The following is a 25895-nucleotide window of genomic DNA, read 5'->3' on the forward strand; positions in this document are numbered from 1 at the left end:
TATCCATGACTATTTTAGTCTGGTTTTAGTCGACGAAAACTGATGACATTTTAGTCTAGTTTTAGTCAAAGAAAATTGTGTTTTAGTCTCTTTTTAGTAATGCAGTTCTATCCAGTCAATCCAGACAAAACTAAAATGTTGCCAACAAGGGATGCTTATTACAAATGGAGTCACTCAGGTAGGAACTAAGAACCCACACCCTCTCTCACACAAACAAATACGCACACACACACACACACACACACAAACACACACATGTGCGTTTCACTATCTTTGTGGGGACCCGTCATTGACATAATGCATTTCCTAGCCCCTTATCCTAACCTTAACCATCACAACTAAATGCCTAACCCTAACCCTTACCCTCACCCTCACCATAACCTAATTCTAACCCTAATCCTAAAACCAAGTCTTAACCCTCAAACAGCCCTTTAACCTTGTGGGGTCCAGCATTTTGGCCCCACAAAGCTGTCCGGACCCCACAAGTATACTGTATTCCCGGTTTTCGGACCCCATGAGTATAGTTAAACAAGAACACACACACACACACACACACACACACACACACGTTTGTCTCAGTCGTTTTCAGCTCCAGTGGCTAACGTCTAAAGCTAACGTTAAAATGAGACACATTAACCACAGCCTCATGAGTTGGCATTAGCTTTCTAAAATAGAAACGTTACGTTAATGTCTTGACTTACCTCAATTTCATTATGGAATGGCTTGAGATGTCTCTTAAGGTTCGTGTTTTTTCCTGTGATTTTGTGGCCGCATTTCTCCCCATCTTTTTCCACAACACATTCCGTTTTCTTTTCCACTTCTATGTAATGAAAGTTTTTCCAAACTCCGGCTGGCCGGCCACGGTCCCAGCTTTCTCTGTGTCAGACTTAATTTAGTTTGTTGTCGTTTACGCTCGTCTCACTCTTTAACTCACAGCTGCATCTTCCAAATTAAATAATGCTGCGACAGGGCTTGAGGTAGTAACGTCGCCTGCTTCTGCGCAGTGCGATCCGAGTGCCACCTGATGCAGCCCCTGAAGTCAGACACAGGGAACAGAAATAATGCAAAATAATAATAATATCGCGACTAAACAAGACGAAATAACATTATAACATTTTGTCTCGTCTCGTTTTGGTCAACGAAAATGAAGAGACATTTTAGCATAGTTTTTATTTTGTAAACCACATTTAGTCTCGTTTTTATTCATCAACAATATTGCATTATACATTTAATTATAGTCCTCGTCACATGACCAGCATTTACGGTGCGTCTCGTCTAGTTTTCGTCACGTGATAAAGGTTCGTTGACGACGATATTTAGTCATAATTTTCGTTGACGAAAACAACACCAATTCAAAGTTTACCAGCGGTGGAGGACTTGTTTGACCGTGCGAACACAGCATCCCTCTTTCATTCCTTCAACCAGCTTTTTGAAAAGGTCATCGTAGCTGTGTGCGCACAGGGGCGCCGTATAGGGGGGAAAAGTTAGGACAATTCCAAGGGCCCATGACTGACAGGGGCCCCAAGAAATAGGTAAAAACTAATATAAAATGATTAAACCATCATCATTCAATATATATTTCAAATATAGTAATAAAATTAATGATCTCTTTGTTTTTACTTGTTTTTTGGCAGTAAAAGTTAAATATCCCCATTGACCAAAAAGTAAACATCCATATTGACTGACCACCCCCCTGTATCTGCATGAAATGGTTTGGTCCTGCCTTAGCACTCAGTGACGGTGTTTAGTTGCAGTCAGTAGATGCGCCAGAACTAGCTACAGTGACCACAGTGTTGCCAAGTAACGTAAAATCAAAATCTGGTTTTCAAAAAAGGAAAGAGAGGAAAGACAAAGGAAAGGGTGTCAAACTGTCAAACTGTAACCCAGTTTTTCACCGAGAACGGTGGGTAGCCTATAGTCTGTGAGTGGTATTAACTTGTTGGCTTAATGTCCATAGTGAAATAAGATAGCTAGCTACAGACTAGTGTTAGCCTACATTTAATCACCATTTAATCAGTGCAGGGAAATATTCATATTAAATCATTGTCCCTGCCCCTTTTAGCAGACTTAACAACAGATGAGTCAGCAGCACCCCAGTCTCCCCCTAACTGTGCCCCTCCCTGTCCCAGTGAAGAAGGTGAGCAACATTGTGTTCAATGCTTGCTCTTTTTACCATTACAAAAAAGAAAATGAAATATGTATTAATGACAGAAATTCAAACACATTAATAACAATTATTTTCTCACATAATGATCATTATGAAATAAAAAAAAAAAAAAAAAAACAACCTACTGTCTGTACTGGATGCTGGACAGTTGGAAACAGTGAGTAGCTTACCTGAGCCTGCATGTAAGATACAGACAATATTAACTGTATTCAACTACAAGAAGCAAGACATTTGCAAGCCTTTAATTAGAGTTATGTAAAGCGTTTGATGGGACAGTTAGGTCCTAGAGATGTGGTGACAACAGCTGGGGGGCCCAATTTGATTTTTTGTCATGGGGCCCAAAATTCCTGGCGGCGCCCCCGTGTGCACATATCCAAAAACCTGTTGATATCCAAGTCTTTGATAATGTTTAAAAGTAGATGTGTTCTTCATCTTATCAAGTCTGCAGCCTTCCAAACTGTTGGCTGGTTGGTTTGTGTACAGCAACCATAGCAACGCACAGAGCTGACCATAAGCCATAAACAGGCAAGAGACTGTAAACTGTAAAAACCCTGATTGAGATGCATATTACGAATGCGATGTCTACATGTCCAAAAAATGCTTCTAAAACCTGAATAATACCGGAATGTCCCACATCTTAATTGGAATATGCTATATTCAGAAAAAGGCCTTATTCAGAATATCCAACCGGAATGTGTTGTTTACATGACCATTTATCAAATTCGGAATATTGTCATATTCAGAATAATAGTGGAATATTGGTGTGCATGTAAACATACTCAGTGATTCCCTGGCTGCAAAAATGTCAGTATTGGAGCAGGTGCGTAAGACCAGAAACACTGGTTTTTGGGAAGGAGACTAAACTGATTCACTGTTACAGACAGTGTGTGGATAGGAGCTGCAGCAAACGACAGTATGAAAAATATAATGTGTTTTTGGACATTACAGCATTTTCCAATAAACCTCAGAAAAAAGTATGAACCTGAAAATGAGCATATGCCACCTATTAAAACTGAAAAAAATACAAGTATGTAAATATTGGCAAAAAAGGATCCCTAAGTAACCGTAACTAAAGTTGATGCTGTAACGAATACATTCTCATCTGATGCTTGGCCATTTTAGACGCAGCTTGTCAGGCTCATTGCACTTTGTCAAGTTTGGTCTAGCTTTCATTAAGCACATTTTTACTGCTAATGTTCTAGGTTTGCCAGCCTCAACTGTTCTATGTCAACCTCGAGTCAACCGAGGCTGCTAGTAAGACGCAGTAATCTCTGTTTTATATGACATGTAACAGCTACAGATATTAATTCTACAGATTCTTCAGTCAACCCAGTGTGACAAAAATCAGCCTTTGCTCTCCTAGCAAAGAAGCTAATTTGTTTGCCTGATGACCAGGTTCACCTTGTGTATATTAACCCCTCTCCCTCGGGGCAAATTTTACACCACTTTCTTTTGCTGTGGTGCATTGTTAAATGTCAATGAGGAGCGAGGAAATGCATCATTGGCAACACTTGCTCTTTTCATAGACTTTATCCAAACAGTGTTATGCTGAACCAAAGACAAATGTTACAGTTTACAGGAATAATGGTTTGGACATTTTCAGACTTTGTACAAGGAATTCTATAGAATAAATGCATCATTCAGTAATTAGGCTGTTGTTACCCTTCTTCGCTCTACATATTGTAGCACCAATCTTTTTAAATGTAAAAGAAATGACCCAGCCAAAATAAACAATATATCAAACCCCTGTGTAGTTTCCAACATATAGTATTAAATCAAAGTGATCAAAGTTAAAGTTAGTTTGTTAGAAAACCATTGGCAACACATGATGGTGCTTTAATGTATACATTGAATTCTAACTAACTAAACTAAATTATAACTTGGACATTTTTCAAAACAAGACATCATTGGTAAAACCACTTGTTGTTAGATGTCATCAATATAGTTTTGATACCAAGAAAGTTGACAGAAAAAAAAAAAAAATATATATATATATATAATATAATTTTAGCAGCCATGAATTAAACCACAAAATGAAAAAAAGCAATTTATTGTCTTTTTAGAATCCATTGAATTCCATAAGATTCATTTGAATAACAATAAACTGAATATTGACTATAGATTGAGTTAGACAATGATTTAAAAAAAACAACTAAACAGCTGATATGAATAACTAGACTACATCCACTGGCAGATTGAACCGACTAGATTTACGATGACTTTTTCTGTATCTTCAGCACAGTGCAATGTATTTAACTTTTTAACTTATTACTACATTCATTTTGCACACGTAATGCAATTTCCACGTGTGGATGCAAATACTTAAAGGGGCATACTTTTTTTGTTCTATGTTAGTACTTTTGTTTGACATTTGTTTATGCGCTGTTATTTTTGCTGTGCTGTGCGGTTCGGTTCGTTCATGTACTGCTGCTGTGACATGCAAATGTCCCCACTGGGATAAATAAATTATCTATCCATCCATTCAATCATATTTTAACTATTTCAAATTGGTTTGTAGTTGTAATAGTACAATTTATATCAAATGTTCAATGTATCAAGCTTCAATGGCCTACAATATAATAATAACTGAGTTACACAGCGGTGTCAATATACGGCCCGATTAACCCAGTGTTTGCTTTATCCAGCACATGCAGAACATTAGTATTCACGGACATGTTCATCACTGTCAGAGCATGCAGGGTTTCTCTGTCCACACTGGCAGCTCTGCAACATAGAAGAGGAGCTGTACTAAAGAGGTTTAACAAAACTCTACGGAGACACACACACACACACACACACACACACACACACACACACACACACACAAATGTTTGGACATCAGCTCCACTGCTAGTAGAGGGGCCACTGGAGCACCTAAAAGACACAAAACCCACTTCTCCATTTGTAATACCATCTCTCTATTTTCAGTCTTACTAATGTGGAGAAAAAAACACGACTTCAATCAACACTAAGCCAGCATAACCCCCCAAATGAGTATGCAATCTGTGACGTTTTTTTGTTATTTTTCACTAAATTGTGGCAATGTTTGAAAGTTGTCAGGCTTTGGGAAACAGTTTCAGAACTCACATGTAATAATAACAGCAATAAAAACTTCCAGTAAAAGTGTAGAATGGGTAAACCCAGCCTGATCTGCCGGCGATTTGATTTAGCCCTGCAGCTCAGGCTGGAAACCTGTACGTTTATCTATCCTGCTTCCGTTACAAATTTGTGGGAACCAATCACAAACTGGCTTATCCACCTGGCGCGCTATTGGCGGGTTTAACACGATGACGATAGAGAAGCGACCAAGCAGCTTCTTGTTTACATTCAACAAGCTGACCACTGAAGCACAGCAACGTGTTGATGTCGCTGTCGCTGCTATGTCACCCGGATCGTTGGTCTGATTTGTTGAAGGACTATCAAATTGCGTACAGAGTCATTTGAACTATGCCCATTGATCCAGCCTCTTGTGCAGAGAAAATACAGAGCAGACTCCCCAGACTAATGTTCAATCTTAAAAGATTGAGCATGGTCTGGTGATAGCCAGACTAGTAAAAGTGCACATTATCTTCCAAACATGTATTGCAGCCGGTCTTTAAATAACCATTGTAATGTGTAACAAAGGCTGGGGGGAGGGGGGAAATCATCAATCAAACATCAATTATACTGGTTTAATGTTTTTACTCAAAGTCAGTTTAGGGCTTCAAAAATGTTCATGGAAGAACATACATATGCTGTCTGCAGGCATTTTTTCTCATTTGGTTTTCTTTGAAGTGAAGGGAGAGTTATGAAATGAATTAAAAGCAGCCTTCATTCAACCGTGCAATAAGCTGAGCATTGAATAGTATTGTAACAGACTGGGTGACATGTCAGTGTTTAACTGTTATGTTTTCAGTGTCACTGTGTTATGAGATAGAAGTTCAGCCAAGATGAGAGGACTGTTTATTGCAGGTACTGAGATTTCCAGGATGTCAGTGAACATGTTTCATGTTTAGAAGCTGTCAAGCCTGTCAGCCATTTCAGCTACCTGTGACAGATGAGATGTGTGAGATATTGTACCTGGGATTGGCAGAGAGCTGGGGGGATGCTTCTTGTTCTTTCTGCTATTGTGGCGATCCAGGAGTTAAGGTACATGTCAACAGGTAACGTCATTTTCACGCTTTGCATTAATTGTCTATGTAAGCAGTCGGACAATGCATTTTGCGGGGACTTTCGAGAGATGAGGCGTCGAGTTGCCTGCTCCTCATGTTGCGATCTAGGCAACATTATGCAAATCGGGGGTGTCCAGCTCAACTCGCCGCCTCTCGTAAACTCATGAATATCTTTAAAACTGACCTTTGTAGTGGCCGGGTTGGCTCCTTGGGTAGAGCAGGCGCACATTTACATAGAGGTTTATGCCTCGACGCAGAGGTCCAGGGTTCGAGTCCGACCTGTGATGATTTCCTACATGTCTTCCCCCTCTCTCTCCCCTTTCTCACCTAGCTTTCCTGTCCATTAAAGGTGGAAAAGCCCAAAAAGAAAACCTGACCTTTGTGGATCTAAAATGATGAAATGTTTTCAGAAACACATTTCAGTGAACTCATTTTCGTAAAATAAGCGAAAGTTTCCAAACAAACGACATGTTGGTCTGTTTTGAAATCCGGGAGCAGACAGCCCACGAGTGAAGCGTTCGTCCAATCAGGTGCAGCCATCGCGGTCTTAGGAGGGAGTAGCCAGTTTTCTTTGCTCGTCAGTGGTTATTAAAGAAAAGTTGATGCTGGGATGCGGGGTGATTCCTCCCATCAATAAATGCCCTGGACATCTACCGTTCATGTATGTCGTGTTGGGAGTCATTGACAATCAACCTGTTCTGTCGTTAAGGTATGAGGATGTTCAGTCAGCTGACGACCCTCCCTTGTCAGCCAACCAGTGGCGGAGTGGCAATCAGGAGAGTCAGGACTTTTTCCCGGTTGGCCGGTAGTGTTTTGAGGCCGCAAGGGCCAGTCTGATAATAGTTATACATTCCAAGTTCTTAGCAACACCATCCGGTGGTGTGCAGCCGCTGCCCGCTGGTCAATCTGTGCAGCCTCTGCTCAACCTATACGACGGGCAGCAGCAGCCTCTTATTTCAATAGAAACACAGGCTAATCAGAAAGTACTAACGGTCACAACCATGTCTAGGATTTTTAGAAATATAGGGGGATCAGTGAGCGGCCCCTCCCCAAATGACATAGCCCTGGTCGGCTTATGACGTAAAGCCATCGAACACCTCTTTTTTTCTTCGTCACGTTTGGAAGTCTATCGGTAATGTTAATTCAATCAGGAGAGACTTCGTTGCAGATATGCAAACATTTATTACTAACAATTAACCAAACAAGTACAAACAATTATTTGGAGATTAGACTCCATTGTAAAGGGGATCTATACAACTAATGTTTAGGAAAACCAAACACATCCCCCAATGGAATCTAGACACTGGTGGTGGTGGTGAGAAAATCCGAGATTTAAAATGGGCCGTCAGCCGGGAGAAGACCGATACACCGTCGACAATGCCTGGAGGTAGAAGGGGAGGAGGCGGGTCGCACTCTCGTCTGAAAATACAACTGACAGAAACGGGAGAGAGAAGATATTTAAAACAAGGTAGTCATGCTGTGATTGGATAGAACATACATGCCCGATTCTAATTGGTATACAGAACCGAAACACCCACTGCCCAGCTGATCAGTTAAAGAGAATAGAGACAACGTATTAGAAGTCTCCCTGACAGAATTTACGCTGAGCTACATTTCAATCAGGAGAGACTTCGTTGCAGATATGCAAACATTTATTACTAACAATTAACCAAACAAGTACAAACAATTATTTGGAGATTAGACTCCATTGTAAAGGGGATCTATACAACTAATGTTTAGGAAAACCAAATACATCCCCCAAAACTTGAAAAGAATTTAAGTGATTAAATGACATGAATATAGCCTACATACCTTACAGCCGCCACAATCTGTATGGTAATACAAACATGAATGTGTTAAATGATCAGTGAATAATCAGTGTAACAAAGACATTGAGCATTGACATTGAACAAATCCCAAAAGACATACGAGAAGAATACGACGTTGCAAAAGAAAACCTCGGCGATTCAGGCCGGAACAAACAAAACTCGGCAATTCAGGCCGGAACAAACAAATCTCGGCAATTCAGGCCGGAACAAAACAAAATCTCGGCAATTCAGGCCGGAACAAAACAAAATCTCGGCAATTCAGGCCGGAACAAACAAAACTCGGCAATTCAGGCCGGAACAAACAAAACTCGGCAATTCAGGCCGGAACAAACAAAATATCAGCAATTCAGCTGAACATGCACTCTGCAATCCAGGCAGGAACAACCACAGACCTCTGCAGTTACCACGGCACCTGTAATTACAAAACAACCACATATCAGCAATTCAGGCCGGAACAAACAAAATATCAGCAATTCAGCTGAACATGCACTCTGCAATCCAGGCAGGAACAACCACAGACCTCTGCAGTTACAAAGGCACCTGTAATTATAAGGGCAATACACATCAGCAATTCAGGCTGAACATAACACAAAACATTGGGAATTCAGGCAGGAACAAACACAGAACCTGTAGTTATGATAGATGCAAAATAAAATCTAAATTGATGAAAACAGTTATAACAATACATCAGTACCATTGAGAACACCACCCATCCATTACACCACCACCAGTTATATGCAATCTTACCACAATCAAGGTTTAAGAGATCTCTGGTTATTGATGATGTCTTCACAGAAGAGTACACAGAGGAAGCCCACCGTCCAAGTTGTTGTAGAGAAGTACTGTAGACCCCTCGACTAGCAGCAGTAGTAGCAGCCCCTATTCTATGACTCGTAAACGCTTTGGTGAAATGTTAGCTTTGATAAGGACTAGTTCCAAATGCTGTTTAAACCAACATTTTGACATAGGGAAATCTCCAGGAATACAAATAAGGGTGACAGGGTACTACTCTGTAAGATAGATACTCAATCATATCTTTAAATGGCAAAACTGTGTGTCGGCTGAACACAAAACCAAACCTCGGCAATTCAGGCCGGAACAAACACAGAACCTCTGCAGACTTTATACTTTAATACTTAAAGTACATTAGAAATGGGTACTGTTACTAAAGGGTTATCATAGTACTTTTACTAAAATAAATATATGCCTGGTTATTTTACTGAGATGCAGTACTACAACCACCACTGTTAAGAGATCAATACACCACAACAAGTTATATGCACGCTTACCTGGATTATGCCTAAAAGATCTCTGGGTTGCGAAGACGTCACGAATGTAAGGGGAATAAACAGAGGAAGACCATATGCCGGGTTGTTGCAGGGACGTACATGAAATGCCTTGATTTCCCGCATTAGTAGCTGCCCCTATTCTGAATGAATGACCCGACTAAACTGAGTAAAGAAAACTAAATGATGGCTAAACCGAAATACACCCGGAAAACCTCTAGTATGAGCATAAGCAATGAGTAGTTAATCTTAGATTAAAAGCAATGAAAAGAAGCAGTGTCTGAGACTTAGAAGGTTAGTGTTGTAAGGAGTACAACTTAATGAGGTCAAATGTCATGAGTTAGCTGCATACAAGGTCAGTGATAACGTCACTTAATGCACTGCATAAATGAAGAGTTACAATAGAGAATTTACCCATCCTGCGAGAAAAACAGGTTAAACATGCTGCAATAAGAAACTATTTAAACGTGCATAATATGAAGTATAACTGGCCGTGCTGCAACGATATCGTGTAAAACATGCTCATAATGAGACATTGATATGAGGAGATCTATAGGGTGTAGCTATATGAGAATCCCATTGCAAAGGTGAATTATGTTTAAACATATTGCAGAGATGAACTGTACAACTAGCTGCTAAAATTCAATCAGTAACATAAGACAACAATAACAACTGCCTTTTGCCCAGTAAGATGGACTACCACCACCATACTTAGGATAGGGATTCCCCCAAAACTTAGCTCAGCAAAAGAAAACGAGTGCCACACATGTATTATTAATACAGTGCCTTAATAATACCCAGATACCAACTGACCTAGCGTGGTTAAGACAGAGAAGCCAACCGCACGATGACGATTATGCGAAACAAGTGATTACCAACCACAACAAAAATGTATTGTTCTTGACATGCCCAAAATAATATTTCATAAGTGATAGAAAGTGTCTGGGTAATACATAAAATACTTACCTTCAGAGGGCATCGCAGAATCTAGGTACAAAGTAACAAAGTCAGACATAGGATACCGCAAGAAGGATCCATGAAATAGGAGGATGCGATGACCATAATGCTGACACGCGACCCATATGCACCATGCTGAGTTTGCGTGCCCATGAATAAGACAACGTACTTTAATGATGCAAGACTAACCACCGAGACCAGCCATAACCGAAAGTGAATACACGTAGTGATTAGAAACCTGGGCTGCCACCGGTTCCAACACATCTACTGGGAATCAGTCAGAATCTGATTTGCAGGACTCACACCAATCTATTACCAACATAGGAAGCTTAGTGGAAATGAACAACACATCTATGTAAATAGATTAAATAAAACGTAAAACACCAAGAGGCCCCCACAGATATGAGATGAAAATAAAAGTAGGCTAAATAGCTGATGCGAGCAATGCAGCTTGTTAGATAGTTTGTACAATATAAATATTATGCTGAGAATACTTGCTTTGAAAGACCATATATGAAACATAATGAGTGTGAGCTACCCACCATGAGTGAGCATAACGCACAAAACGTTAGTTAGTAAGCAGGCAACAACGGCGATGAGTATATTTATGTACAAATGCAGAATATACGTGCCTTATGCATTTTGCTGACGTTAGCATGACTACTGACAAATATCACGACAGCTCCGAAGACAAACCTTAACAACGTGTCATTCCCTAACGAGAAAGAATCTTACACCTGCCCAAGTATTAGAACAGTACTTAAGCCCAGAAACATCACGAATATGGGACAAAACACTTACGTACCTCCTATGCCCATTATATGCTAGCAAGTACTCACCCGCCGTAGCATCCAGTGACTGCCATATGACGTCACTTGAAACCAATAACTTACATCTGAAGCGTTAAAGACTTAATTCGTACATTTAACTAAGGAAACACAACAATGTATAAATGCTCCATAGCTTGTATGTCACGGTGTGCTCCATAACAGACGTTTATAGTAAAAAAAAAAAAGCTACCGTTACTTGTAAGATAATAACTAATGTTAACTAGCATTCTAGTTAGCAACAATTACCCCTTGCCTACATTATTCCTAGCACATAACTCAATCTCACTCTGCAAGATTGACACGATGGAGTTTACTCATGCACAACCATCAGAAGACTACAACTTCGGACAGGCTCTTCATACCACAACTACGTAGGTAAACTCAGTTTGCAGCTGCGCAGTAGCGCTCAGCCCTAACATACTTCAGTGTCACCATCCAGCTAATGCATCCATGTCCAGAGCAACACCTGTTGAAAAACTGAATCCACCGTAAATGCGCATGTAAACGCGCACGTAATTTTTAGAACGTCAGCTGCAATGACAGCACACTAAATAAAATAAAAATGACGGAAAAACTAAAAAGCAGCTTGCCTAGTGAGCCCATAGAGAAAAGACGTGCCAGTCTAAGTACACAATTAACCTTGATGCATGTATAGAAGTAAAACGACGTCCCCGGCTGTCTCTATCATAGAATTTATGGTAAATAGGCCCCAGAGATGCAGAGGAATCTGCGGCAGAAGCCAGAGTTTAGACAGAGCCCGGAACTCCAGGCCACAGCAACCTGATCCGCATTACTGGTGGGCGGCAAACATGAATGAACAAAATATGCCCGATGAGATAACTACGAAGGGTTGGATTATCCATCTGAGTTGACATGCCGGTTCCTCTGCCGTAATGAACCTGACCAAAATACGTACAACGCCACGGCTGAGAGTCGCGGCTGGAGGCCAGCTGCAGTTCAGAGTTCCGTGCGGCGAGTCGGGAGCTACAAACAAGGCAAAATCCCCAGGACTGCAGTCGTGTGAAAGTACTTCTGGAGTGATTTCTGCCTGCCAGGCTGCTACTGTTTGCACCCGTGTGCATGCGCCATGGCTACGGAAAACTGCTTGCAGGACAAGTGCGAGAGAGAAATCCTCTAGGATAGACATCATTTGCTACCACACGAGACACGCCGGAAAAGGTGAATTGAAATGTGCTCTTAACCTGAAATGACACACACCCACGAACCAGACGCAACATAGAAAAACACTAATGCCATAAGCCAACAACTACTAGTCGCACTTGCACTCTCATCTGAAAATACAACTGAGAGAAACGGGAGAGAGAAGATATTTAAAACAAGGTAGTCATGCTGTGATTGGATAGAACATACGTGCCCGATTCTAATTGGTATACAGAACCGAAACACCCACTGCCCAGCTGATCAGTTAAAGAGAATAGAGACAACGTATTAGAAGTCTCCCTGACAGAATTTACGCTGAGCTACATCAGTGTGTGAGTCTAATGATGGAAAGCCGAAAAGGGAAAGGTGGCGCTGACTCAAAAGGAAAAAAAGGGCTCGTGTTGCTGTGCTGTGGGTTGTTCATCTCCCCCCCTAATTTCCTCTTCTGAAGAGTCCATGTTTTTCTAATAGTCATTTTAAAATCTGCAACTTCCATCTCAAACAGACGTGCCCGGCTGCTCCACACAGGACCTTTATTGTGCGGTCTCTTAGTTTTATTCAGTTTATTAATATGCAATGCTGTCCAAACGGCTCCAAATTCCAAACGCCAAGTTCAAGTGGTAGTTGTTTAACAACTCCACAGTGGCAAAGCCCCAGGGATTGATGAGATCCGTCCAGAAATGTGTTCTGGGTGTGGAGGGGCTGTCTTGGTTGACACGCCTCTTCAACATTGCGTGGAAGTCTGGGACAGTGCCTAAGGAGTGGCAGACCGGGGTGGTGGTTCCCCTTTTCAAAAAGGGGCACCAGAGGGTGTGTGCCAATTATAGGGGTATCACACTTCTCAGCCTCTGTATGCTGGGAGTATGCCCAACCAGTCTACATGTGCTTTGAGGATCTGGAGAAGGCGTATGACCGGGTCCCCCGGGAGATACTGTGGGAGGTGCTGCAGGAGTATGGGGTGAGAGGGTGAGGGGGGGCCCTTCTCAGGGCCATCCAATCTCTGTACGACCAAAGCGAGAGCTGTGTCCGGGTTCTCGGCAGTAAGTCGGACTCATTTCAGGTGAGAGTTGGCCTCCGCCAGGGCTGCGCTTTGTCACCAATCCTGTTTGTAGTATTTATGGACAGGATATCGAGGTGTAGTTGGGGTGGAGAGGGGTTGCAGTTCGGTGGGCTGGGGATCTCATCGCTGCTTTTTGCGGATGATGTGGTCCTGATGGCATCATCGGCCTGTGACCTTCAGCACTCACTGGATCGGTTCACAGCCGAGTGTGAAGCGGCTGGGATGAGGATCAGCACCTCTAAATCTGAGGCCATGGTTCTCAGCAGGAAACCGATGGAGTGCCTTCTCCAGGTAGGGAATGAGTCCTTACCCCAAGTGAAGGAGTTCAAGTACCTTGGGGTCTTGTTCGCGAGTGAAGGGACAATGGAGCGGGAGATTAATCGGAGAATCGGCGCAGCGGGTGTGGTATTACATTCAATTTATTGCACCGTTGTGACGAAAAGAGAGCTGAGCCAGAAGGCAAAGCTCTCAATCTACCGGTCAGTTTTCGTTCCTACCCTCACCTATGGTTATGAAGGCTGGGTCATGACCGAAAGAACAAGATCCAGGGTACAAGCGGCAAAAATGGGTTTCCTCAGGAGGGTGGCTGGCGTCTCCCTTAGAGATAGGGTGAGAAGCTCAGTCATCCGTGAGGAGCTTGGAGTAGAGCCGCTGCTCCTTCGCGTTGAAAGGAGCCAGTTGAGGTGGTTTGGGCATCTGGTAAGGATGCCCCCTGGGCGCCTCCCTAGGGAGATGTTCCAGGCACGTCCAGCTGGGAGGAGGCCTCGGGGAAGACCCAGGACTAGGTGGAGGGATTATTTCTCCAACCTGGCCTGGGAATGCCTCGGGATCCCCCAGTCAGAGCTGGTTAATGTGGCTCGGGAAAGGGAAGTTTGGGGTCCCCTGCTGGAGCTGCTACCCCCGTGACCCGATACCGGATAAGCGGACAAAGATGGATGGATGAAGTTCAAGTGGTACCCAGCAATACGCTCGCCAAATGTGAAGTAGATCGGATGAACAGTGATGAACAGTGAAGAAGTGCCTTAAAACTGCATTCTATATAACTTCCAGCAGGGGGTGACTTCACTGGCTCCAAAAAGAATTTTTTTTCTATTGAAGTCTATCGGAAAATCACCCTAATCATTCATTCATTCCTAATATACTGCCCTACATGCAGATGAAGGGTGCCAGTACCAAGAGGTCTGCGTTTACCCGCCGGTAAATGTCCACTGAATGACTCGCTTCAGAAGGATTAAAATTGCCAACTTTCCCTCTTTAGCGTTTAGCTTAGCACAGCACCATTGCAACTATGAACAACACTGGCTTGCTGCGCCATACTCCCTAGCTCCATAGCTCCACCTTCTTGTCAAAACTCGTCATTTTCTGTTTTTAAAAACCTATATCGCCAAACTAGAGGCTTCAAAATGGCAGTCCACAAACCAGTGGGTGTTGTCACTGCTGCTATGTCCACTATTTTTCAGTCAATGTGTGGTACCAGTCTTTCAAATTGTATTCATGAGGAGCACTTGAGTAAACTGTCTTTCGAGATGTGTTCCTGGCTATATTGACAAGCTTTTCTTTCAGTTTGGTTAAATGCCTGTCCTGAAAAGCTCTCCACCCAGGGCCACATCTATTCTGAGTGGTGCCACAGGGTACAAATGCAGCCAACAAAAGAGGATAGTGCTGAGAGGAGGACATGTACTGATGTAATGACCCCCTGGTGCTTTAGCTTGCAGAAATGTTGAGAGTGAGAGACTGCAAACTACACAGGCCAGCCTGAAGCCTGTATGATATGTTTTATATGACATAAATGAATATTACAATCACACTGTATTTTTCACTAAGCCAAAACATTTTAGTACTCCATAATGGACAAAAAGACATTTTTAACGGGTAAAAAGAACACCCAGCAGACATATCTCAAGGACATAAAGTTAAAGTCCTTTACTGAGCAATTTGTGCTGTTGTCTGTGTTTTTAGACTGGTGTACAAGATATGTCATTTTAGGATACAGGCCTCTGGGACAGTCCTGCACACAACACTGTCAAACAATAACTGCATATGACATCTCCCCATGTGCTACCCTGGCAGAGGAACAGCATGGGGCTTGGTTTGAACGGCTTAATGTGTTAAAAATATGTATATTATTTTGATTTGTTGGGGCAATGTGTGGAGACACATCAGGATCAAAGCTAAAAAAAATGAATTTTAATTAGAGTTACTGAAAAGTTATTGTTTAAAATTGAAAGTTATGTTAATCTTCAATCCCCAAAATATTACAATGTAAATAAAATGTTTCATGAGCTCTCAACTACATCTCACAGTATTTTGCCTAAAAGAGACGCAATTTTAGAGCAGAAAGCTCAGAGCAGAGAGATTTTTAAAGAAGATAACTTTGGATGAAATTAAGAATAAACAGCTTATTTGAAGACATCGGAATTAGAGTTTTTTCAAATGCTTTTTTTATTGCCCTTTTTGAGAATAATTGGCATTGCAAATTAAATTGGGACCATATGAGCCTCATATCTGATTTCAAAATGAAGAACAATTTTTAAGCCATGGACTTGGCTGTGCGAAAGAGTCACAGCAATCATGTACACAGTAACTCAAGTCAGACTTAATTATTTGCAAAACACTACCACTGAGATGTCACCTTTATTAAAGCTAAGTAAATTAGTTCATGTACACTTAAGAATACATAAATACTTGTTTAATCCACTTCATGTTACCAGCTTTAGCATGAGAGTTTTACTTGGAAAGTATTAATCATTGCCTGAGAGCTTAACTAGTAACCAAACACATTAAAAAAGCATATACGAAAGTATAGTCTATATCCACGACCTTCCACTTCTGGGATTGTTCCGTTGCCACCGGAAATTCTGTTGTATGTCCTTCTTTTTGGCCAGATGTCCGTTACCTTACGCTTTCTTTGTGTTGGCATTCTAAACTCCGATCGGTTCATGAGGACTATGGTTAACTGCTCCCCAGATCTCTGCAAGGTAAATCCAGACCGCTAGGTAGAATAGTCTGTCCAATCTGAGTTTTCTGTTGAAGGACTAAAACAACTTTTGAACGTACACGTTCCACCCAAATAAGTTCCTTCCCGAGGCTATTCTGCAGCGGCACCAGGGCTCCGTGTGACGCCCAAGACAATTGTGATTGGTTTAAAGACATGCCAATAAACCAGAGCACGTTTTACTCCCATCCCGGAATGCTGTGTGGACTAGCCAGACCCTCCTCCTCAGTGCTGTGGAGGAAGGTCTGGCGAAACGAGACTAACGACAGTATAATAATACACATTCCAATAACATCTAACAGTAGTTTCTTTCAGTTTCTAAAATGTCTAAATTGGCAACGGTTTCCTACATATACAATATGTACTGTACCAGTTCAATGCCATTTAGATGCAAGCCCTAAGACAAAACTGCTGTGGGCTACACCACTGAGTTTACTCACAAATTCCATTGAGTTTACTCATAAATTCCACTGAGTTTACTCACAAATTCAGCTTTAATAAGCACATACAATCTCAAAAATGGAAAAGAGCAAAGACTGATCTATTTAAGATGGATAAACTGAATTTGAATTACAAAAATAAAGTACATTTACCATTATAACATATATACATGACTACATGCTGTGTGAGTTACATAATTTTAGAAGATAACCACTTGATTTGGCTAACTCGGACTGCTGAAATCTCATCTTCTGCTGCACTTTACAGTGCATTTCAATGAGTTTGTCCACTTTAATTGGAGACTCATTGTAAGTAGTCTTTTCAAGGCCATATAAACCGAAATACTGAATGCAGTGACCAATAAATCTTTTAATGCACATACGGGCATGTTAGTAATGTTTCAACACAAACTTAAAAACATGGTAACCTATAACAGAGACTACTAAACCTGGCATTCATAACTATTTTCTACTCTGAGTTAATTAGGATAAAGCATGTGCTGCCTTTGCAGAGACCTAGTAGTGGCACTCTGAGCTTGCTTTACACCACATCCATTGTAAGTGACAGGGAATATGTCAATTTATGATGTGTTTTACTTTGTGCCATTTTAGCTTCGGAGACATTTCACACAAGAATCCCTAATCATAAAATTGAATGGTAAACCAAAAAACTGGAGCTACTTTGTTCTGACATTGCACTGTTATACTGTTGGTTTTTGCAGTTGCAGAAGCATGACCGAGAAGATGAGGACGTTCCCTCCAAGTGGCGATCAGAAGAGGAGATGGCAGCAGAAGCTTCAGGTTTGAGGAAACTGCTCGAGAGTCCCTAAATGGTAATAACAAAGGGGGAAAACAATTATCTGATTAATACAAATACTACTTGAATAACATTGACTACAATAGGCAGTCACCTGGCTGCAGATTAAGGTCAGTTTAGGATTCAAGTGATTTTGGATGGACTGACATAGTGGGGATTAGCCAGGGAAAAAACATCTGTATCTAAATTGTATAACAGAGTGTCACAGAATCACAATCACAATCAGAATCAGTTTATTGGCCAGGTTTGTGCAAACAAACAAGGAATTTGACTCCGGATAATCTTTGCTCTAAAAGTACAACACTCACTTAACATATAAGAATAAAAAAACAGAATAAAAAGCAGAAGGACAGTAAGAAATATATATAAAATACTGTTAAGTATACAGTATAACAATACAATAGAATTTAGAAATTTCCAAAAAAACATACAATAACAATGTATTATGCACAATATTTGTAACCTAATCTATCATTTTAATATTTTATATATCAATAATAACTAATAGCTGCGGCTGTTGAGATAACAATGTGAGTCTGTCAGTCAGACAACTTTGGTCTTTACTGAACTAGCTCAACAACTATCTGATGGATTGCCATTTAATTTTGTATAGACATCTGTGTTGCCAGGGGTGAATCCTGGTCACCTAAGATTTTCCTATCCTGAGAAATATTTTAACATCTACTTAATGGAGTGGCACACATTTTTTAACAGACAATATTGGTTCCCAGTTGATGTATCCTAATGTAATTGGGGATAATCTAATCAGAATCAGAATCAGAAAAAGCTTTATTGCCAAGTACGTTTACACACACAAGGAATTTGTCCTGGTGCTGTAGGTGCATGTCACATTAAAGCAACACGCACAGACACACCGAGTCGCCATATTCGGCGCCAAAACAACTCTCTCTTAACTCTCGCAGGGACAATACAGCATGACATGAGGAGAGGAGAGGGAAAAAAAAGCAACTCTCAGACTATCCTCATAAAGATAAGAACAGTCTGGGAACAGGAAAAAACACCTCAGCACATAAGCACACAAACAGTACATTTGCACTTCTGAACATAACATAACATAACATAACATAAATGTACAGTTGCACATTTGGCTGCGAAGGCGTGGGACTGGGGATAGGGTAGGTTGGGGGAGTTTGGCCTGCTGAGAAACGCACAGCCCGGCAGTCCCACTAGTGTCCCAGTCCGCAGAATGTTATAGCGAAAACACAGCACGTTGCCATGGTGACACCCTTGAACAGTCCAGAACCGATACGACAATCAGCAGGCAGTGGGGAAGACGGGGGAGGAACCAAGAGCGTCTCGCTTGCAGAGCCCCAACAGGGTGACTGTTTGTTCCAAGAAACGGCTTTGGCAAGGCCGTTCAGGATAAGGGAGCCGAAAGATTAAATTTGTTTTGTCTACACGAATGGCTGCCCTAATTTAGACATTCATTCTATTGTCCAACTGCACAACTGTTCAACTGGTCAATTTTTCTTTCCAAATCCATGACCTTCCTCATGATGGTATCCAAGCCGCGGGTCATTACCATGTTGTTTTCCATCACGCAATTAATAGTTCCAGTTTGCGAACTGATCGCTTTTTCGACAGCTTCAGTCAGGCCAGGCAGCTTCCTTGGGCTTTGGACAGCTACCAAAGTCTTTCCAATTCTTCGATAAACCAGAGCGAAGCATCCTCCAATCAGCAACATTCCAGTTATCAGGGTTCCAAATAGGTAGATATCCTCAACGTCCTCCACGGAAAGAGCAGAGAGACACACGACACGCCATTTCTCCCAGCCATCCATCGTATACCCCGCAGCAAACGTTCCGTCAGGACATGCTGGCTCACCCGAACCAGTGCTCCTCGTCGAGAATACAGTGTCAATTGCGCTGAGAGACCAGTTAATCAATTCCATGATTTTTAGGTATTTGTAGAGCCTTGCAGGGAGAGTCTCTAAAAAGTTAACAGCAGACGACACAAGACAAGATAGCAACCAGGGTAGGCCTGGGAGGGAGAGGGAGAAAAAGCGACCGCCTTCGCTGAGAGCAGGAAATGGAGGTCCTCTGGCCTCAACATTAGGTTGTTATTGTGGTTTTAAAATTATTTTAAAACCACAAAATTATTTTAAAACCACAAACCAGAGTGGGGAATGAGCAGGGCCCTATAGGTCATCTAACCTGACTCCGCCAGATGGATTGCTTCACATTTGCTCGGCATATCCATCTGGGAACTTTCCGTTGGAGAACTTTTGGGAAGGGGCGAAAATACTGGTTAGCTGATTGGATAAACCATCTGTCTATCACCACCTATGTTGGTGGTAGACGGGCCAAATCAACCAATCAGATCAACGATATATCAAACTCGTGCCGTCAGGAGAAGAGCAAAGACATCTTTTCCTCCGAGAAAAGCCTCCAGTGCCGTTTTTTGCTCTTTCAATGAAGGAATACTTTCTAATTCGGATAAAACTTGCGGGATAGCTACGCTCATCTCATCCGTGGAAGCCGCCAGTCGGTTCTCGTTGCATCACACCTAAAGCCGCCTCAAAACCAACGCTGATTGGTCGGTCGTTTGGCAAACGGCTCCAAATTTTCTCTGTCTCAAGATGAGCAATAGATGTCAATGAAAGACTAATTTCAAATGACCAATCATATTTTCACTCTACATGGGCATGGCTTTGTTATCGTTAACTTTATTAGACGTTCTGCCCACTGTCGGGGCAACAATCACAAGCTAGCATCGCCAATAAACTACAAAGCTAGCCTGTTGTCCACAGTCAATCAATGAACATCATTTTTTTCAGGAAAAACTGGGCTATTAGAATATGTGCTGCAGTGAGGTTACTTGAATGTTAAAAAAGGTTGTAGGACCTTAAAGACAAATAAATAAATGAAACGGAACATGAATCTCACAGATATGTATTGCTATCACACACAGAGCAATAAAAGCTAAGCCAATTTCTTGTCTAAATAAGTTCTCATATGTCTTGGGAGTCACACTGTGAAGAAATAAACATTATAACTTATACAGTTGACAAAATATATACATTTTTTCAAAAAAAGTCCAGACGCTTTTGCCCTCATGTCATTCACTTATGCCAATAATCAAAATAATAATGTCATATTTATTGATATCACACACAGCAATGCTACACAAGCATTTGTGTTGTCTAAAACAGTTATCCTATATATTTGGAGTCATGCAGTGCAAAAATAAACATAATGAACATTATAACTCATATAAAGGACAAACTATTTACATTTCTTCAAAAAAGGCCCAAATGTATGCCAAATCTCAAAACAGTGACGCAATTCTTCTCTGTAGAACGGTAATAGACTGGAGTGATCTATCTTTCCCACTCTATACTCTTTGTTCTCGCTCGTATTCCCATATAAGGTGTGATGTGTGACGGACCTGCCTTCCCATTGGTTGAAAAACATCAACACAGTCTCGCAAAGCATCTTGGGAGATTTATGCTAGACGGTAGCATGGAGCTAGCGGCAGAAATGACCGAAAACGTGATAAATTATGGACATCAAGTGGATAAATCTAGGATGTAAGAGTTTGGATTTATTGCTCAACAACTCCGAAAAAAGGCACAAGTTGCAGGCTGGATAGAAAACCTCCTGTAGGGACTACAAAGACACCCCCGTGACGGCCAGAGTGTTAGCTTTTAGCTGGAAAAGACGGTAAGGCTCTAACTCTTATCGCTGTAAAATAATTAAAATATGAATCAGAGATGCCGTTTTCAATCGTAGACGATTGTTTAGGGTCCAGAGGGTTTTAACGTTAGCTGCTGCTAGCGTCCCATGCGGCAAAGTTTCAGTTCCCTCTAACGTCCGTTTTCGGAGCATCAGAGAGAAGCGCAGGCATTTAATTGGCACCTAAATAAGGCACCGAAATCCGCTGCGTTGCCATTCGGTCCGGTAGATAACGGTCGTTAAGGCACCGGTGACGTATTAGCACCGGGTCTCGGACCCCCCCCCCCCAAATAAAAACTTTGGATTTACACGATTCACATGGATGACATTTTCCCATTCAAAACGGCGATTTTTGCCGAAAAGCGACTAGTTTGCAGGTATGTACTACTCTTTGGCCGGCTCGCAAGCCCAAACAAGTGTGTCTGCTGTTTTGTTTCCGGTCTACCTAGATCCGGTGTGGTGTTGTAGTTTTTCTAACGTTACTAGTTGTTGCAACAGCATGTGGAAAAAAACTACAAAGTTTGCTAGGCCAAAAAGAACGTTAATCTCGCGATAAAAAAATTGACGGCGTTAAAATGGGTTTGCGTTAACGCCGTTAATAACGCGTTTAACTGACGCACTAATTATATCAACAATATTTCTTGAGGTGGTGGGTTCCAATATGCTGTGATCGCTGTTTACTGTCCATGGTCTGAAGGGTCTGTTACAAATGGTTACTTGGTTGTGTGCACTCGTGTTTCATGATGTGTAGGCACATTAAATTTAGTTGGTTTTGTGCAAAGAGCATGGAACGATTTCTGTGTTTTGCACCCCAACCCGCTGAAGTGCACATAAAGCTTGTGTGATGGTGCGATTATTTCTAAAAGGTTTTGGATTTTGCTTAAGAAATCAGCTGTTTTTTGTTTGGGTGATAACTCTCTGAAACCAAAATTACTTTTGAATGGATCACCATGCAATTTGGATGTATTCCATAGGATGACTTTTTATAACTTTGGTGGTCCCTCCATTTTTCATATAATGAAATATAATCACATAATTTTTCTCTTCTTATAAGACATTTATTTCACTTTTGATAAACTCGTAGGTAATTAAGTCTGAAGAATTAGTCATTATTATGAAATTGAATTACATGTATGCACATTTTGTACTTCAAATGACAAGTGAAAAGTATTTGTATGAAGGACTTTGTTATTTAATTGTTATTCCATGTTTCATATGTTTTCGTTTCCCAACTGACAATTACTTTTGGAAAATCTTAAAAGTAAAACTGTTACTGTTCATCTCTCTTCAGGATGGTGTCCAACACTTCATGCATGGGTCAGCAGTGGACTGGACTGGAAGATTACAGAAACATCTGACAATAATGTGGAACTATAACTGTTTGTCACTGCTACTTGGCTTTGATGTATTTCTGTTCAAAAATAAAATTGCAACTAAACAGCGTGTGAATACTGGCATTATTATAAACAACAACTAATATAGCAGTAGTAGTAGTAGTAAAAATGAGACCATTAACCTATTGGTCCAGTCAAAATTACTCAGTGCAAATACTGATCTAGCATTTAAGTAATAGTTTAATTGATCATTTGTTATTTGACAAATAGGAAATGCATGCAGGTTAAGGGATTTTTTCAACCTGGACCCTATTTTCCCTATTTTTTTTATTTTTTTTAAGTGACCAATGGGAAGAATAATCTTTAAACTTGTTCCAGTATTAAGAAAGTTCGCTGCGGTCGGAAGCGGCAAAACAAGCTGCATTGTAACATTAATGGGCAATTGCGCACCTTTAACTTACATCCACTAAAAGTGCTGCACAGATTATTATTCTAAGTGTCTGACATTATGAAAAGGATCCCTGCAGAAATCAACCTTTTTGTAAAGAGTAAAATCCTATTTTTGTCCATTCTGATAGATATTTCTATTTGACAGCCTAAGCTACCATCCCTTTAACTACATTTATACAGGAAGTTGTCCACTCTGATAGATATTTCATACCTGGCAGAATGAGCTACCCTACTTTTAACAAAATTATATTGTACATTTTTTTTCAGCCTGCTAATTAAAGCCATATTTTAACTCTTTTTCAGGCTGCTCTAAAAACGAAACCTCCTGTTTAGCCAGACTCAATTCACCTCAGGGTGATAGTACACCACACCCAGGCTGTCGGGTGATATCGGACCATTCTGATGTAGGATTTTAAAATTAAAGGCTTTGAAAATGTCCAATTAATGCTATATTGTAAATCTTTTTCAGGCTGCTAATTAAAGCCATATTTTAACTCTTTTTCAGGCTGCTATAAAAACAAAATCTCCTGTTTAGCCAAACTCATTTCACCTTAGAGTGATAGTACAGCACCCCTAGACTGTCACTTGGGTAATATCGCACAATTCTGATGTAGGATTTTAAAATGTAAGGCATTGAAAATGAAAATGAAAATGAAAAAGTCCAATTAAAGCTATATTTCAACAGTTTTTCAGGCTGCTAATTAAAGATTAATTAAATATAGATCTGAATAAAGCTGCATCTAATCTGACATCTGAATCGGTCATCTGTGAAATCTCCTCAATCCATTTCCAGATATCAGTCAGCTATATCATCTTTGGCTCACTGAAATGAAGAAAAACTCACTCGTGTTATTATCAATATGGGAGAGGGTTCCTCTTCTGTGGAACAAGAAAATCTGTAAATTCAATACATTTGAGCACCAACTCTTGTGTACAAGAGTGCTCACTGAATGGTTTGATGAGTATGTAATGATGTTCATCCCTTCAGTAGATTTCCACATGGTTTGAGAATCTATGATGAGCTAAATCCCAACTCTATCTTAAAAGCTGCTTAAATTAATTAAAAAGACATAATGTTACTCAAGATTAGGGGTGCTGCACAGGGAACCGTGTGCCTGTGTTACTTTGTAGGAAATTAAGCAATTATGAATGTCTTAACGCAGCTGGCCTTGGCAATGAGTAGTCCTGATGGAACTGTTGCTCGTGGCTGTGGCACCCATGAGCCTGTGTGTTGTTACGATGGTTCTGAAAGTGTCCTCCTCAGAGAGCAGACGAACAGTGGAGAGAATACAACATTGACGGAAAATCTGTATAAAATCCAACTATTTAATAGCATTTTCAGGATAATACTTGTATTTTGTGTTTGTACTAGAACATGTTCACATGCTTTAATGTTGAAAAAAACACTTTATTTTTCTCATACTGCCCATGGCTGCTGCACCTGTATTCACCCTCTGTATGAGATGCACAGTAGGACCGCATGTCTCTTTAAGCCCCCCTCCCCAAAAAGCCCAGTCTTCTCTGATTAGCCAGATTGTTTCCTGGAATCCGCGCTCCGCACCACCGCAGCATCTGCTGTTGTTTCACTAGTTGAAGCTGGAGCTACTGCAACAGAGTATATAGCAGGCCTTTGTACCGTAAAAAGAAATCACCAATAAAGGCTTCTAAACCAAATACTACACAACCGGACATGTCCCAGCAGAAAAGTGACCCGAAATTAGGGAAAAATTACCAGCATTGGCCACCAAGATTACAGCTATCTCGCGTTAGCATGCAACTACTTAATATTTACCACTAGACCATCGTTAGATTGTAATGGAACGAAGTAGCATTTTCTACCCTCAAAAATGGTTACCATGGGTTTCCGGTGTAGCGGTGCGATGGAGTAGTCGCATTTCTCCCTCGCTCCCACCCTCTTCATCTTTAACCCTCTTTACAGCCCAGCCAAAGCGCTGCAACTAGCCATTTATATTTAACTATGGCAGCACCTCGGCATAACGAGAGGATGTCCAGCAAGTCGAAGAAAGATGACCAGAAGAGAGGTGACTCCTCATCGAGCGCTGTGCTAACTATGCTAATGACTATGTTAGCTGATCACAAGGCCTCGCTCTTGAATTCAACACAGTGTTTTCCAAACTTGAGGCAAATCTAGACAACATCCAGACTACTATATTGGACACCAACGTCATTGGAGACATTTGCCAACGCCTCAAGCCAGGACATGAAAACCGTGGAGGCTAAGCTAGCTTCGGTGTCTGAGGTGAATGCTAGGCTACAACCTAAACTTATCAATCTGGAAAACAGGAGCTGACGAAATAACAAAAGAATAGTCGGCCTCCCCGAGAACACTGAAGGTGCTCAGCCGATAGCTTTTTTCTCTCAACTTCTGGTTGAGGTTCATGGCGAACATATACTGGTTTCAGCCCCGGAGCTGGAAGGGGCTCATCGCACGCTAGCTCCAAAACCAGGCCCTGGCAACAAGCCTCGGGCTGTCGTGATGCGGTACAGATTTCAGATCCGGGATTTGATTGTGCGTGAGGCTCGAAGGCTGCGGGGCAAGCTACAATACAAGGGTTTCCCGATCCACATCTTTGAGGATTACTCTCCCGAAGTAGTCAAGCAACGCTCCGCATACCGATATGTGGTAGCCTGACAAGCCAGACCCACATCAAGATGTTGGGTCTGGGAACTCACCATTGGCAGGGCTCAATCCGAGGGGCGGG

General features: G+C 41.3%; 1 protein-coding gene across 2 annotated transcripts in view; it reads left to right on the forward strand.

Annotated features, from left to right (window-relative positions):
- Nucleotides 1-22826, forward strand: part of fhit (fragile histidine triad diadenosine triphosphatase) — a 439268-nt gene extending 416442 nt beyond the window's left edge. For both annotated transcript variants that reach the window (XM_031277239.2, XM_031277238.2), the window contains 2 exons: nucleotides 17599-17709; nucleotides 22680-22826. In XM_031277239.2, coding sequence (XP_031133099.1) covers nucleotides 17599-17706 — 108 coding nt within the window. In that variant the 3' untranslated portion in view covers nucleotides 17707-17709; nucleotides 22680-22826. The remainder of the gene's footprint in view (nucleotides 1-17598; nucleotides 17710-22679) is intronic.
- The last annotated feature ends 3069 nt before the right edge of the window (nucleotides 22827-25895 follow it).

Source organism: Sander lucioperca, chromosome 6 (genome assembly GCF_008315115.2).
Source record: "Sander lucioperca isolate FBNREF2018 chromosome 6, SLUC_FBN_1.2, whole genome shotgun sequence".
In the NCBI taxonomy this organism is placed as follows: domain Eukaryota; kingdom Metazoa; phylum Chordata; class Actinopteri; order Perciformes; family Percidae; genus Sander; species Sander lucioperca.